We start from the raw sequence: 17474 nt of genomic DNA on the forward strand, positions 1-17474 counted from the left end.
ATTCGCTCGCGCATCGAGCGCCTCGCGCAGAGAGGATGTGCCGTGCGTGCACAGTGGGTGCCCGGTCACTGCGGCATCGCCGGCAACGAAGAAGCTGACGACCTCGCGACCGCTGCACACCAACTACCTGCCAGCGATCTGCCTCTTGCGCTGGAGGACGTGCGTGCGGCCATCCACGACCATCTCCGAAAGCAGCACCCCGACCCACGCATCGCGGGAGGTGAGCGCATCGACAGTGTCACCGGCTGTCGCGCACTTACACGGTCACAACGTGCAATGATCCTCCGCGCGCGCATTGGCTGCGTGTGGCCCGGGGAACGACGGGTGCGTCACGGAATCGCGACGAGTGATGTGTGTGACGGATGCGGTGCAGTGGAAACACTAGAACACCTGCTCCTTCACTGTACCGCGTTCGCCGATGCTCGTCGCGTTATGCTCGCGGCCTATAGGGCGCACGGCACACTACCAGACTCCATCAAGACGCTATTGTGGCCGCAGGGCAGTGCGCGCACTCGTGAGCGAGCTTTGGTGAGCCTCTGTGCATTCCTAGAACACACGGGCTTGACGTCCCGTCTGTTCTCCGTCAGGTAGTTACACGCAGTGACCGAACGCTCCGCGAGTTCTACCTTGAACGATTAATAACTGGACGCCCCACTCCAGTTGTAACCAACACAGTGCTTTGCACGTGTGTGATTTAATTCCTCTAAAATGAACTAATCACGCGCACAACCTGGACCCATTTCTTATTGTGTAAATCGTTTGTACATATTACTTCTCCCCCTATCCTCTCTTCCTGTCCCCTCACCTCTTTCATTTCATTTCTCCATTCTGCTTGCTATCCTTTATTTCCGCTGCCCCAGCTCAGGTGCTTCAGTACCGATGGCAGATGCCGGGGCTAGCAAAAATCTTTTCCTTCCTTTTTACTATTATTTTTAATAAAACCACTACCACCACCACCGCCCTTCCTTTGCTCAAAGCCATCGCCGTCTAGAACATTGTCAACGCCAACGCCAATGAACACAGTGAACGCCGATATCTTTCGCTTTGTATATCCTGGATTAGCTGAGCTAATCCACATAAATTTTTTTCTTATAACTCAATTCGTTCGAACGTTATCGTGATGGCACGAAACCGCAAACGTAGCCATACAATGTTTACGCATTAAAATAACGTTACTGCGCCTGACTGGAGGCCACCCCGGACTCGCCCCAGCCATAGAGTTTCGTACTATTAACTATAGGGGAAAGCTGGCGCCACGCCTATGGGAGTTTGAATGGAGCTTCCTCTAGACCATCTGTCCCTCCATGGGCGCTCTAAGCATCATGGGCGGAGAGCTACTGACTGCAAAACTACAATTTTTGGCCAGAAAATAATTAAACAACAAACGTTGTTCTATAATCAAGAATGTCTTAACATTCATTATTCTGTCTATAAATTGCAACAAATAAGCAGAAAAGCATGTAAATATGAAGTTTGCCCAAAATAAGCGATGGCTTGTTCTCCTATTGGCCAAGCATAGCAGACCACAAAAGCCAATATTTCGTGCTTAACAGGCGCACTTTTAAAAAGAGGTATGTTAAAAAAAATGTTGTCGCTTCAACATTTTAAAAGGTTTTTCCACAACATTTCAGAAAACAAAAAACTTTTATTGACGTCGAGTGCTGGTGCGTTTTCGCTACTATGGCTTTTGAGCACTACTTTTACGCTGAAGTCGGCTGCGCGCGTAGCGCGCCGTGGATACGGAATGGGACATCTCTGTAACGCCACTCTATGTTCCTGAAAAAGCCTACTGTCTCGCACCAAGTAGCTCATCGCCCCATGATGCTTTGCGCGCCCCTGAAGGTTTAGGTGCAATGCCGCCAGCTTTCCCCCTAGTTAATAGTAAGAAACTCTATGGCCCCGGCCCCATCTAATTTATTTTATTTTGTGGCAATTAAGTTGTAACCACCATCACCTGCGCAGGACACTGTACTGCCCATGACAGCCCGACAACAAGGGCTCTTTTATGAGGGCGCTATATACCAACCCTACGGCTTCACTCCAACCACGAGAGTCTTCCTTTGTGGCTATGACCACCAACTCTACCACTAATTCCACGCCTCTTCCCGCTCAGTTTCTCGGTGTTTGCGCGGAGACGCGAACAGGTGTGGTACAGCGGTGTAGACCGCGAAGTGTATACGGCAAGAAGTGGTTTGTGTTCTCTTTCGCGATGGGAGACATATTTTGTCTCATCATACTGGAAAGCGGCAGCAGACGGAAGCTTAAGCTTCAAACTGGAACTTATGACGAGCTGCTAGGGAGCCTGGCCGGTGTCGTCGAAGTCGACTCCAATAACACCCTGGTAGAGCGATTCTCTTTTCCTCCTTTTATGTTCAACCTCGTGCACATGGTGTTCAGTCGGAATACAGAGCGTTTGCACGGCTGGGTGTTCTCATATGCGTTATTCCGCGCATGTCTGGTAATCTGACAAGCCGCACGGTTCAGATTTTTGCGAGTTTGAAGGGCGCATGTGCTGTGTGACGCATGTTCCACGGTGGATCCAAATGCAGACCCCTAGCCGAGTGCGCGCCCGCGCGCGTTTGCGTACGTGCTTGTGTGTGGGCGCAGAATGAAATAAGACGTGCAGGAGTTGGCTGACACGGATTTTTGTGCAAAGTGCACAGTGATGTGCGTAAAAATTTTGTCTATATGATCACTGGTGGTTTTAGGCGTTCTCTGGGCGGGAAAATAAAGGGTCCAGCATTTCTGCACGCACCATTATATGATTTGCAAAGGCATCTTTTCTACCGTATGATCAAAATATTACTTTTCGGCACACATATTTTTTCGAATTGTGTGGAATAGCATCGCGCAGCCAACAAACACCATGGTAGTGTTCATCCTAATACTAGACATTTAAAATATACATCGGCACTCTAGAATCGCGCAACCTATTTCTCGTGAATGCACTGTGGCACACTCATGTTGTACTGCGCAAATTCTGCGTTTAGAGACTGCATATTCATTCTCTGACAGGTTCAAATATTTGACACTGATTTGGACGACTTTGTGGACCTCCTACCTGGCGACACAGTGCCAAACAAGGCAAAGTTACGGGTAATTCAGAAAACTGCCTCAAGTTGGTGTATCCCCAGTGGTAATGTCGTGCTCGCCAGTCCACTGCCTCAGTCTTCGTAAGTAATAATCTAGCACAGACTGTGTCTGTGCATGTTTTTTTTTTTGCTTGAAGGATGTCAAATCAGTATATGAGATTTGTAAATATGTCAGTTTACAAAGTAAAAATTTTAGAGGAACTTGCACAGCGTTTGAATACTTCTTCATATGCATCAGGTAAAAGTGAACTTGTTTAGTTGCACTCATGTCAGACTGCAAGGCTAGGTAGGAAAATTACATGTGTCAGTTGTTCTGTATATATACCCATTATGTTATGTTTTAAAGGACTATAGACACCTAATTTTAGTCGAGTGTTTTATTCTTTCAAATGATGCTTTACATCAGAATACATGTATCAACGCTAGGTGTTCATCTACAACTGTCAAGTAATTTATAATTGAATTCCGTTTCTCATGACTGTTTCGATTTCGGTTTCATCAACCGAATGATGGCTGTGACGTGTAATTCACACTTAGATCGTGTGAGGCATAAAAAAAACCTGCAATATGTACGCTGATACATTGTTTTAATTCACTAGAACACTTGAACTGGCCTATTTCAAGAACTGGAATGACAACGTACAATGTATCAGCAGTTATATTACCGCTTTTTCGTGCCTCATTTGACTTGACAGTGAACTACACATCACAGCCATCGTTTGGATGGTGAAACCGAAACAACGTTAAGATGAAATTCAATATTAAATGATATAGTTGTAATAGGCGAGTACCACATGGGGATCCATGTATTTATTGTCTAGCGCATCTTTGCAAGAAGAAAAGACTCAAGCAAAAATTTGGTGTTTTTATATGCCTTTAAGTGTCTTAAATCTTCGTTTTACCATTTAATTCATGTGTAATGCAGTAACTTCTTAAATATGTTAAGGATATTGTTTTAGTTATTATTTTTCCCTTTAGTTTGTAAGTTGCTTTCTCATGTTTTTGCTGGAATCAGCCAGCATCCCACTACCCTCGAATAATTGTTATCTTGGCAGTGGCATTTGCTCATGGTAACACCACCTTAGTTTTGAAACTGTCTTCATTTCAAGTGCCTCCAGGATCTACGGGCAACTGTTAAAGAGAATGGTTGAGGAGGATATCCTGTTTTATGCATTTCTTTTCCATTCCTTCTGATAAAAAAATGGGGCAGTATGGTTTTCCCACAGAGGATTTCTCTTTTTTATGGCTGTTCACAGCCTCCTACTGCCCTCCTGTTTAATATGCCCCTGCTTGCGGCACATTATTCACAAAGAAGCCTAACTACTCTTGCCATGTGACACTACACTCCCTCACCTCGTGTCTTTCAAGTCTTGCATGCACCGTCTGTTGCAAAAGTTCCAAGGTAAAAATGCCGTGATTTTAGTGATCGTGTGGTCACGCAGTGGTGCGGGGATGTTGGGGAGGAATTTTGCTATTGCTCATGAGCTGGCGCTGACGAATTAAATGAGCCAGGAGTTTGGCAGATGCCTGTCCAAGCAAAATGGTGCATGACAAAAAAAAATATATCAAATTAAAGTGGCCATTTTCCTAACACGCACTATGCAGCCGCACTTGATGGTTTATGGTTTATGGGGGTTTAACGTCCCAAAGCAACTCAGGCTATGAGAGATGCCGTAGTGAAGGGCTCCGGAAATTTCTACCACCTGGGGTTCTTTAACGTGCACTGACATCGCACAGTACACAGGCCTCTAGAATTTCGCCTCCATCGAAATTCGACCACCGGGGCCGGGATCGAACCCGCGTCTTTCGGGCCAGCAGCCAAGCGCCATAACCACTCAGCCACCGCGGCGGCTCGCAGCCGCGCTTGAGTGACACCCTGTACAGTAAGCCAGGTGCATCACCCCGTCCCCCACTGCACCATGTTTTCATGCGCTGGCTCCGTGCGGCATTCTCATTGCACTGTATAACAGATAATTGAGTAAAAAGTCACAGGGAAAATATACGTAGTTAATACATTTACATATTTATTTCTGCGGGAGGAAACAAAAAAGCACCGGACATTTCATGACAAAAGGAGCACTAACAAAGAAATAAGCACAATTTTGTACCCTGGATTAACACCTTGAAATTTCACAGTGCAAATAAAGTGGCAAGAAGTGCGAACACTACCTGAACATGTGAATGTGCTTGACTGTATGGATAGTAATCATTTGGTTGCAAATTGGGCAGTAGTGTGGGGCAAGTGCATTTTCATCAAATTTTCCACAAATGTGTCACAATTTTGTCACAAATGTCGATGTCACTAATGTGCCACTGTCGCGATCACCCCCTTCCCCCACCCCACATGCTCCTGCTGCACCCCAATAGTGGTGCCTCTGGTACTACCCGCCGCGGTGGCTCAGTAGTTAGGGCGCTCGACTACTGATCCGGAGTTCCCGGGTTTGAACCCGACCGCGGCGGCTGCGTTTTTATGGAGGAAAAATGCTAAGGCGCCCGTGTGCTGTGCGATGTCAGTGCACGTTAAAGATCCCCAGGTGGTCGAAATTATTCCGGAGCCCTCCACTACGGCACCTCTTTCTTCCTTTCTTCTTTCACTCCCCCCTTATCCCTTCCCTTATGGCACGGTTCAGGTGTCCAAGGATATATGACAGATACTGCGCCATTTCCTACTCCCCAAAACCAATTATTATTATTATTATTATTATTATTATTATTATTATTATTATTATTATTATTATTACTGGTACATACCTCTGCCAGAAAGGAAAAGCAACAGCTCTAGTTCTAAAATTTTATGTTCTTTACCTAGTGCAGAGCGTAAGAGTTGTTTCGTAAATAACTTGAACTTCACGTAATGTAAAACGTGAAGTGAAAAATGAAGTGTTTTGTTTTTTCCTCATTGTTAATTTTGTATCAGCGGAAGTGCAGGTGGGAGTTTAAGTTTATGCCACAAAACCACAGGAGCGTCTTTGGATTATTTTTTTTTGTCTAAGGGAAAGATCGTAGTGCAACAATTGTGCCGCCTGCATGTGAGCTGCCTCGGGATGTTTTGAGTGTGAGGGCATAAGTTGTATGAGAGATTTAGAACGTCTAGACGCAACGTCTGCTGCTGCGAGTTCCACTAGCTGTACTGGAAAAAAAGCAAGTCATCCAGACATTGGTTACCCATGTCTTTCCTGCCGTTTAGTTGCGGACTTGAAAAGGTCAGCTTGGTAAAGTCGTTATTATTGCACATTCTAGCTTCCCCTTGTTCCTTTTCCTAACCTACCTAATTACTTTGTGTGCTGACTTTGAGCAAGGACCACACCTTGTGTTCTAAACATCAGGGGACAGCGCAGGCATATTTGTATGCAAGAGTAAGAAATAAGAGAGAAAAATAGGGTGTTATAATGAGGAGGAGGCGCGCATTTCCTCCTCGCGTACCGGGGACTCTTTGAGGCATCTTAGCTCATGGAATTGTATTCAAGGCTATGGGGAACTATTGGCCATGCTATGATAACCCTGCCTGAACACTGTTCTTTGACTTGTGAGCTTTGTGAGAAGAAAAAGTTGCTCCTACTTTTATGCACATTTTGTTCTTGTGAAAGTGCCCAGATGTCAGTGTAGTGTTGGTGAGTGGTTTTTCTGGCTCCTTTTTCAGAATTCAGATTGTCAGTGCATCCTCCATGGCATTCTCTCAGCCCACCGATCAAAAAAGCCAGCAGCTTTGCATCCTTCCGTCTAGGTAAGTTGGGGATGACATTAAAGGGCCCCTGAAAATCAGTAACAGAGAATAATCAAAACACAATCCAAGTCTTAGCTAACAGAGGAACAGGAGGACTCCTGTAAGTGTACTAATCGCAAAAACTAAGCCTAAATGTAGTACAACCTAAACTTTCAGTGCAAAACTGAGCCTAAATGTAGTACGACCTAAACCTTCAGTGCAAAACTAAGCCTAAATGTAGTACAACCTAAACTTTCAGTGCAAAACTGAGCCTAAATGTAGTACGACCTAAACCTTCAGTGCAAAACTAAGCCTAAATGTAGTACGACCTAAACCTTCAGTGCAAAACTAAGCCTAAATGTAGTACAACCTAAACTTTCAGTGCAAAACTGAGCCTAAATGTAGTACAACCTAAACTTTCAGTGCAAAACTAAGCCTAAATGTAGTACGACCTAAACCTTCAGTGCAAAACTAAGCCTAAATGTAGTACAACCTAAACTTTCAGTGGGTGCACTATAGCATTGGCAAGTAATGGAGTAGTTCAAAATTTACGGTGTATGCCTACAGTATGCGTGCACAGTTCTGCCGTTTCTTTGTGTTCATAAGTATATTAATTTGTTCATTTTTAATATCTGTGAACAGTATTGTTGTAAATAAATCAAGTTCTTTATATTTCTGCTGTGTAAGGATCATTCACAAAGGAACTCTGGAAGCTCTCAACTATTATGCAGTCTTTTTGTTGCCTGTGTATTACGGGGTAATTTTGTCTTGGGTCAGCCTACAACAACAGTTGGAGATTGTGAAAGGGGGGTTTAAAATCTCGGCATTGTTGTAGATTTGCAATCATCGTGATCTGTGATGCAGTTGGCAGGTGGAGTGTTTGTTTGGTTGGTTTATGAGGGTTTAACGTCCCAAAGTAACTCAGGCTATGAGAGACGCCGTAGTGAAGGGCTCCGGAAATTTCGACCACCTGGGGTTCTTTTACGTGCACTGACATCGCACAGGACATGGGCCTCTAGAATTTCGCCTCCATCGAAAGTCTCCCGCCGCGGCCGGGATCGAACCCGCCTCTTTCGGGCCAGCAGCCGAGCGCCGTAACCACTCAGCCACCGCGGCGGCTGTGGAGTGTTTGTTCATAATAAAACTTTAGCTGATTGCGTCAGTGCTGTCGATTCACAGTAATGGTCATGGACGCTTTGCGTAAGTGGTTTTCAAAGTGCCTGGTGGTTCAGGCATCAAATCGATTGCGAATTCCACTGTTCATTCCAGAGCAGGGCACAGAGCTAGGCAACCCCAATCAAACATCAAAAAAGCGATTGTTCTTTGGCAGGGAACCTAGTGGAAAGTTGTCAACCACAACTGCTTGCAAAAGTTAAGCCAAGGACGACCTTTGTGCTGCATTTTTGGTTTCTGAAATGCGTCATGATGAAAAAGAACAACTCTATCCTGCAATTAACTTCTGAAGTGCTTCATATCTTTCTGGGCCTTGTGGCAAAAAAAAAAGAACAAAAACAGACTGTTTCGGGAATATGTGTGCTCACACTTGTATACACATACCTCTTCCTTCATACAAATACTTGTCTGCTGATATGTTGATGCAAATTGTAATCTTAAGCTGCTCATAAGGCATTTCAGAAAACATTCTTTGAATAGACATCGTAGACGGGACTTGAGTCATCATCATTGCTCATGCTACTCTCAGAAACTTCAACCAATCTCTGAATTGATCATTGCACTGACAACATCACATCAACGGCGTAAACAAATCCACAGATTTATTTTATCTTACAATATCTTGGACCACTCTGGAAATGAGGAACTTGGCATGGACATTTCAGAAGTCGCAGATCAGCACTATTGCAGTTCCACCAGTCTCACTTTGTTTAGTCGAGCAAGAAAGAGTGATGCTGAATATATTGTTTCTCATGGAGCGACTCACGCTCCAAAATGAACAGTAAAACGCCCTGACCAGATCCAGATTAATCATTAAAATACTCATTCCTTGCTGCAAAGCAATACAGCTGCTCCGGATAGACCAGTAGCATATGGCATTGGTTTTTATTGTATGCGACAGGCTGAGATTCTTCAATGGACTAACATTTTTCTCAATATGTACAGCGCCTCAAGCATGGCGGTTTCAACGGACACATCAAGTGGAGAAGCTTCACTAGACGTACCTGATGCAGGAGTTGAGGTGAATGTCGACTGTCCTGAAGACAGTTCAGAACCCACCACGTGAGTTTCTGCTTTGGCATATTGGCTTCATTGAAAACTTTTAAACTGACATGTTGGGTTAGTATTTTGCTGTTGTGGATGTTTAAAGGTGCTCTAAGGACTAAATTTAAGTAGGCCTGTATTAGTTATCACTGACTAATGAAGAAGAGGCTTCTCTTACTGAGAACAGATCTTTTACAAGATAGAAAAGCCCCCCCCCCCCCCCCGTACTAAAAAAAATATATAAAATAACTGTTCTCACGGGTGACTGTTTTATTAGCAAAATTTAATGGCGAGAATATATTGTTTCTCATGGATTTCCTAGGTTTAAGCACACAGCTGCCCATTTGAAGTCGTCTATCAGAGTCCATAATAGCATCATCTTTATCATAAGCGTCATGAGGTGTAATCAAGTGGCACAAAAAGAAGTGTTCTATGTTCAACTCCAAATTTGTCAAAAATAAAGAATTAACTTCCTCAAAAAGCAATGCAATTGAATTTTACTGAGAAAAAAAAATTGAATTTACCCACCAAGAACAACTCCAGCCAATGATTGCTCTGAGTGAAAATTCTCTGGCTCAGTCTGGGTATGGTAATGCTTTGTTCAGCAGCAAAAAAAAAAAACAAATTACGCCTGTGAAAATTAAATTTAAAAATCCTCGCGCCATTCGATTGGAACTTTTAACTTCCACACTGAGAAGGACTGGTTGCCGACGTTTTGATATAAATGGTGAGGTGGCGTAGCCTCTGGAATCAGCAAAAAAATTCGATGTCGCTGCACACAGCTTACTTGGGAAATTGGCCAGTGATGATGACACCTGTATTTTATTTTATTTTTTCTAGCTTATTAGAGATTTATTTTCGGTGTGAATGGTCCCTTTGTCTTTAGAATGTCAAAGCCTATTGATACAGCCAGCTTCAATCTCTCCTCGGTTTCTCATTAATGCTGTCAGCAGAAAGCTGTACTTGAGAATGCAGTTAAGTCTAAAATTTTTTAGCTAGCTTTGTCATGTGTTGCCTGCTGTCACTCATTTATCACTCATACGTTTTGGGCTGCTAGCTTAAAAGTTGTTTTGGTTTAAAAAGCATTATTGTTTTGTACTAATCTTTTAATGACAGTATTCTACAGTCCAGTAATCGTTCTACAGGTTTGTTGGGCTTCTCTCCAAGTGGCTTCCTAGTGGAAATAAGTCATTTGAGGTGTCAAGAATAGTTTCAAACTGCTCGAAAAAAGAGCAGTTTTAATTAGTTAGCATTTGGTTGCGGATTCTTTTCTGAGCTCTGCTTATGGTTGTTTCTATTCAATGTTGTGATTTCCTTTGTGGCTTTTTTGACTTTCTCGTTTTTAAAATTGGTGCACTGAGTTTTTGTCGTAGCAGCTGGTGTACAACAGAATTGACGTTCATTGTGGGCTTTTAGTAGAAATAGTTAAAGGTTGTCAAGTCCTCATCTTCACTGTGGTTCAGGAGATGGTTAGTCCAGTCTATTCATCATCTAAGCTGCTTTCTGCTGACCATATTATTTGCATGGCACATGCTAACATTCTGTGAATTCGAGACGTTTTTCTGTCGGATTAGAGGCTTTTGTACACAAGCAGCAAACATAACCAGACTATATCTAGGGCACTCAGGCACTATAAGTTAGGATTTTCTCCTGAGCAAAGCATTTTTTTTAAGCTGCGAGAGTGACATTGGGCTGTCATGTTACAATCTTATATATGTGAATTGAACAAAAGTTGGTTGTACTAGTTGAAAAACCCAGGGCCCACTTGCACAAAGTCTTTTCATGTCTTCAAGCTCAGTCTAATCTTAATGGGATCTCAGTGAGTCTAGGTATGGGTTCAGATTTCATGGTATGTTCCAGCTACACTTTAGGCATCTTTCACCTCAGCTGGCAGTTTTTGCAATTATGAAAACTTGTGTGAGGGTACCCTTAGCTACCTTTTGTTGTTTGCTAAAAGAGTTGGCAGAGAAAGACACTGTCTTTGTTTTCAGCTGGTCATAATAATCCTATGGAGCGGATCACATCGGTAGGTGTGAACGTACACACCTTAGCATCATTCCATTGGCACAAGTAAAGAAGGTGAATACTCTGCAAGGCGCTGCGTGCTCGAAATATTTTGTTTGTAGAAATCCTCAAACCTAAACGAAATGAGAAAAATGTGGCCTTACCTGCACTTCCGCATTTGTCGAGTTAGGGAGCTGTTGGCCGTAAAATCTTCGTAGGCAGCGTTGGTTTGTCTCATTCCATGCAAGCGGGCCACATATCAGTTACCCACAGTTTTCTGGCACACAGCTGCAGAACTTTTCTCTGCGAACTGCGCCAAAGCAGCGCAACGATTGCAGCACCGACCGTTACCAATATGCTGTATGGATCACTTGAAAGCCACATAGCCGAGTGCTTGGTTTTTCTTCTGAATGCTTGTGCAGCAAGCCACAACTTTTGTGCCAAGTCACACGTGGCATCGTGGAAACCCAAGGTGTTCGAGTTTTCCAAAACGAGCCCTAGCGATTGTTAGTGCAGCACCAGTATCATTACAAAGGGAAGGGATGCAAAATCAGTTGCCTGTTTGCCTCCTGTCATGCCACATGCACTTAATGGCCGCCTTCAGCTGCTGTTTTCAGTTCAGCCACTGTTTGTTTAATTTTTTCTCTACCCTTTTCGTAGGGTTGTGCACATTGAGTTTTTGTATAACGTCTGCCCAAGCTTCCATGTGTTTTTTTCTTTGCAACAGCCAAATTGAATTTAATAAACAAGATAATTAATTTTTCACTCATATATATACATATACATGAGATGAACTGCAAATCATGATCAGTGTGTTAGACGGACAGAGCAGAACGGTGGGTCTAAAAATTAACACGCAGAAAACCAAAGCAATATTCAACAGTCTAGCAAGGGAACAGCAGTTCACAATTGGAAGCGAGGCGCTGGAAGTGGTAAAGTAGACGTCTACTTAGGGCAGGTAGTGACAGCTGACCCTGATCATGAGAGGGAACTAACTAGGATAAGAACGTGGTGGAGTGCATATGGCAGGTTCTCTCATATCATGAATGGCAGTTTACCAATATCCCTCAAGAGAAAAGTGTACGATAGCTATATCTTACCAGTACAACGAAAAGGGTTCAGCTTAAGTTAAGGACAACGCAGCGAGCCATGGAAAGAAAAAATGATAGGTGTAACGTTAAGAGACCGGAAGCGGGCAGAGTGGGTGAAGGAACAAACGCGGATTAATGACATCCTAGTCGAAATCAAGAGGAAGAAATGGGCTTGGGCCGGGCATGTGATGTGAAGGCAAGATAACTGGTGGTCCTTAAGGGTAACGGAGTGGATTCCAAGAGAAAGTAAGCGTAGCAGGGGGAGGCAGAAGGTAAGGTGGGCGGATGAGATTAAGTAGTTTGCAGGCATAGGGTGGACGTAGCTGGCAAAGGACAGGGTTAATTGGAAAGACATGAAAGAGGCCTTTGCCCTGGAGTGGGTGTAGTCGGGCTGATGATGATTAGAAGAGCCAGCAGCCACGGAAACCAAGAAGCTTGGGCGATTTTTTTATTCGTGGTGTTGGTCAGTAGATGTTATTTGTGAATATTTTATTGCTTAAAGATAAACCATTAGAAAAGCAGAAGAAAAAACAACCACATGATGCCGGTTGGAGTTTGTGGGTTCGAAGGTCATGGGTTCGGTGACGTGGTTGGTCACGTGGTGCGGAGCAGCTGCCGGTGGCTCGGCGCTGTGGCTGATCACGTGGTTCATCACCTGGTGGGTCACGTGACCAGCCACGTGGTGTGGAGCAGCTGCAGCTACCGGCAGCGTGGCGCGCCGGCGAAACCGAGCTGCTGCAGCTGTGCGCATGTGCCGTGTCAAGTGGGACGAAGATGAAGAAGGAACGCCCAGCGAAACGGAGCGGCGAAAGGCTGACTTTGCACTTCAGCTGAGCAAGTTCCACTCGGCCAGCTGTAGCTATCACGTCACTCCAGGTTTAACCAGAGCTAAATCACTGACAGTTTTTTTTTCACTGCTGTTTTTGACAGCCAACTGCAGCTCTTGCACAGCTGTGCACTTGCACGCATATGGCATGCTTGCAGACATAAACATGGCGCTCCTTTAACCATACGGCAACAATTTCTTCAGTGAGGATGAACTGGAAGACGATAACAGTGCTGGCACGGCGACTGTAGATGACGAACGTGGATCAGGTGAAGATGCAGTCGCGTAAGTGCACTTTTGTGATTTCCTATTTTTGCAGTTTTCTCTTATGTTCTCTTATATGATAATATATGTGTATGGTGTTACACTGCAGAGGACAGTTTCGGTGTTTTTGCCTAACGAAGTGCTTCTGTGATTTTTCTTTAAAATTTACCGATATTGTGTTTGGTGCGATGCCAGCTGTTATCACAGATGTAGGGGAAGCGGCGTCGTCACACTGCCACTCAAGCAGCTTTTTTGTGAGTGCCGCATCCTGTTCCAAAGGAAAATAAAGATTTTATTCGGTGGCCGCTATCTGCAGGTACTGCTTACTCCACTGTTTTCATACTCAGACAGACATTATGTTGTAGAGTGACAAGCCGGGTAGTTGGTTCACCTGCGCCTTTGGAACTGGGGCTTCTGCGCTAACAGACACGTGCAACAATTCTCGTTGTCCAGAATTCTATTTATGAGATTAGATGAGTAAGTCAAATCAACATTTTTCACCTTTTACTCCACTGAACTAGTCACTGAACTAGCCGGAGGAACAGTTTGTGTGGCGGCCATAATGTGGGTGAAGCTTCACTGCACACTTAAGTTTCATCCGACTGTTGCATGTACCAGAATTAAGTGCATGGTTGGACGTCACACTGCTCCTGAGCATATCGACACAGGTGTTTTGAGCTTCATGGGATCGCACCGCTGAAAGGCTGTCAACGCTGTAAGGAGCGCTGGTGTCACACATCGCGTGAGCTGACATCATGGTCACCTTTACAGTCGATCCTTGACATACTGAGCATGAAAAATGAAAGTGAAAATTGGTTTTTGGAAAGAGGAAATGGCACAGTATCTGTCTCGCATATCGGTGGACACCTGAATGGTGGGGTAAGGGAAGGATAAAGGAGGGAGTGAAAGAAGAAAGCAAGAAAGGTGTAGTGGAGGGCTCCGGAATAATTTCGACCACCTGGGAATCTTTAACGTGCACTGGCATCGCACAGCACACGGGCGCCTTAGCGTTTTTCCTCCATAAAAACGCAGCCGCCGCAGTCTGGTTTAAACCCGGGAATTCCGGATCAGTAGTCGAGCGCCTTAACCACTGAGCCACTGCGGCCAGTGTACTGAGCATGGACATTACAAATTTTTTGGCTATATTCCACTGTTCTTAAATATTTTTAACAAATATACTTGGAATTTTCACTGTATATATCAGATGTTATTGTCTATAAAACGGGCATATCGAACTCCACAGCACTAAGTCGTGCACGCTTGGAGTGCAGGCACCAGGCTTCACCACATGCGCAGATGACTAGTGGGGGTGCGGCAGATGTTCATGCCATGGTTCGCATCTTTATCTCACACTCACCACCAGCACCACATAAGATATAACTAGGTGTTATATCTTTCAGTTTTTATTTCTTAAAAATTTGACAGGGTTCATTTGATGTCTAATTATTAGCACAGTTTTCTTTTTTTTCTTTCAGTGGGTTTTTTTTTTTACGTATTAACGACCATTTTTTTTTCTTCGTCAGTGATACAACAAGGTATTCCTCTGTGGTTAAAAGTCACTTATAGCAAATTGTGGCCATTTTGTCAGCACTAGTAGTCAATTTGCCAGTAATTGCGGCACATATGGTCATAAGCATGCAGCTTTGCTTGTGGGAGAAAATTATATCACTGTTTAAAAAGCATTGAAAGGTAAATGGTGGAACTGTCAGACAAAAACAGAAATTAACGTCTATGTTTAAGAAATGAGTTGTCATGTTATCGCTGGGTTGTGTGAGAGGGCAGTGCACATTGTGATCTGCATGCTGACAGCAGCGATGAAACTGCCGCCGGACCATTGCGGTGTATAGGACAAGACACTTTTTCATGACGCTTATGTATGATGTTTACACATGCTGTGGAGAACCTACCCCAACTGGCGTTTGGCCTGCTGGCACTGCTCGTGGTGCTGTGCTTGAGAAGCCAACCTGACCTTTTAGTTTTTTGCGGCCTCCGAAATCACAGCCAGTGCCCTCGTAGTGGCTCTAAAGCTTGGCAAAAAGGCCTCTCCCTCCTTTTGTGATGGTCGCCTGAGTTGCTCATCCTGTCACTGACTAAATTGCATCGCTCATTAACGAGCACCTCTGTCCATCCCCTTGTCTGGTGAATACTTTATTGAGGGCCTCGATTCTAGCAGTCTTGATGCCATAGGTATCATAAGAGGGTTCTCGCACAGCTTCCACACTCACCGTTCGACCACGTTCCTACTCGGCACTCGTGGTAATGCAGGACGTACTATGCCCAGAGCTATGGACGAGGGTGGCGCTGGCGAACACTTACAAGATTCAGTTGCGTACGAATGTAAGTACCTCCGAAAGCAGAAGATTTGGACAGCCATCACCATAGCTCAGTTGGTAGAACACTAGACGCGAAATTCAGAGGTCGTGAGTTCAGATCCCGCCGACGAAATGTGGTTGTTTTTTCTTCTGCTTTTATTAATCTCCCATTGATGGAAACTTAGAAAAAGAAAATCCCCTATGGTCCTAGGTTTCAGTCACTGTTGGCTTCTGTCGTAGCTGCTCGACTGAGTGTTTAGACGAAATTTTGTATTGCAAACTTTGGCCGTGGCGAACTGTTCCACGATTCTTTACCTACTCGCTGCAGAGAGCGTCAACTATGGCATGGCGTTGCGTGGGTTGTTGTCAGCCGTTAACGCGCATGAATCTTGAAGAGCATGTAGCTGAATTTCACGATTTACGCAGCGATTTCTTTTTTCTGTCCTCTTTTCTTACAGGAGGTTATCACAGATGCCCGACGTGCTGCGTGCAATGCTGCCAGACTGCACAACTGCCGTGAATGTGGAAGATTTGTGCAATATTGACATCATACCTGCCCAGGAGCGCGACCGCCATGACTATCGCAAGTTCACCCTACCATCGTTTGGCACGTGGTGCGAAGTTCTCCTGCGAAGGAAGGCTCCAGTAACTTCGAGGTTAAGAAGGCACATCATCAACGCCCTCTTTGAGGCCTGCCTCAAGATTACACTGTAAGCGCTGCTTGTGTTTATTTTGACACTCTCTGCTTGAGGCATTGTCGAAAGGTTGCTGAGGACATGTTGAAGTTGGCCTACACTGATCGACTACTGCATGCTAATGACAAATCGGTTGCTTTCACCGCAAACAGCTTTTTTAACATGTTCACTGCAGCAGTGATTTTCGAAGCCTTAATCACTGGGTGTTGTGACCCACTGGTGGGTCATCCTTAAATTAAGGTGCACCAAAGAAGAACCTTAACCCTTCTTTTTACTGGGGGAACTCGATCTACGCTCTCTGAGCATTCTTGGAAACTTCAAATTATTGTCCTGCATGGCCGATTTCCATATTACATTGAAATAAACGTCCCAGCTCCCGCCTTTTTTTTTTTGTACTCGCCTTCAAAGTAGGAGGAGTCAACCAATGCGTGGAGTGTCTTTCAGCCAGTCGCATGGCGGCTTCGCATTCGCTTTTGTTTTGTCTTTTAGGTTCCGTGAATACGGTAAAACCTCGTTGATACTTTCCCGGTTCATACGCCCAAAATCGCGGACATTAAAAATTTCCCCATAGAATTACACTACACTATATTGTCCCCGGTTAATACGTTCCCAGGAAACACAATTTCCCGGTTACTACGTTTAAAATTCCGACAAATTGTGGTTGTATAATACGTTTATTGACCAACCGCACGTGTGCAAACACACAAGTGGGCCGAACGAGAGGGCACACGTTTTTTTGCGGCAGTCACCCGTGGTGGTGGCTTCTCTGCATTGCCTCGGTGCGACAAGGCGAAGCACTATACCTCCAAGAACAAAAAAAAAACGACGCGCTAGCATTTGGGACGGCCGTTTCAGCGGGGACGCGATATGAAGAGGAAAGGAGGCGAAGCTTCTATGAACTACAATGATGCGCTTATATACGAACAGGCTGGGTCTGGAAAACGCAGCTTAAACAGCAAAAACTCTATCAGCCGCTGCGGTGGCTTTCCCACAGTATTTAGGTGCAAAGGGGTGAAGCAGGTTTTGGTTACTGTTGGCACTGTCGTCTGGATGCGTTACGAATTTTCTTCCGCGCTAAAGACAGCGCGAACGCGGACTGAATTCAGCGAGCAGCGGAATAGGATCTGTTCAGCTGTTGTGCCAGGAAATGCCAGTCGACATTTTTATAAACTGAAATTGTCAATAAATGTCTTTTTACGTCATTCAACAGTTACATTTCCCAGAATCGGGCGGTTTGGATCATACGTTTTCCTGGGTAATGCGTTTTTCC

General features: G+C 44.5%; 1 protein-coding gene across 2 annotated transcripts in view; it reads left to right on the forward strand.

The window, feature by feature from the left end:
• The first annotated feature begins 2092 nt into the window (after positions 1-2092).
• The window catches only part of LOC144101434 (uncharacterized), a 42095-nt gene continuing 26713 nt past the window's right edge, over positions 2093-17474 (forward strand). The window contains exons 1-6 of one of the 2 annotated variants that reach the window (XM_077634601.1): positions 2093-2341; positions 3016-3173; positions 6733-6816; positions 8914-9030; positions 13138-13218; positions 15968-16219. In XM_077634601.1, coding sequence (XP_077490727.1) covers positions 2210-2341; positions 3016-3173; positions 6733-6816; positions 8914-9030; positions 13138-13218; positions 15968-16219 — 824 coding nt within the window. In that variant the 5' untranslated portion in view covers positions 2093-2209. The remainder of the gene's footprint in view (positions 2342-3015; positions 3174-6732; positions 6817-8913; positions 9031-13137; positions 13219-15967; positions 16220-17474) is intronic. The other variant, XM_077634602.1, reaches the window with a different exon arrangement.

The sequence above is a fragment of the Amblyomma americanum genome, chromosome 8, assembly GCF_052857255.1.
Source record: "Amblyomma americanum isolate KBUSLIRL-KWMA chromosome 8, ASM5285725v1, whole genome shotgun sequence".
Lineage (NCBI taxonomy): Eukaryota > Metazoa > Arthropoda > Arachnida > Ixodida > Ixodidae > Amblyomma > Amblyomma americanum.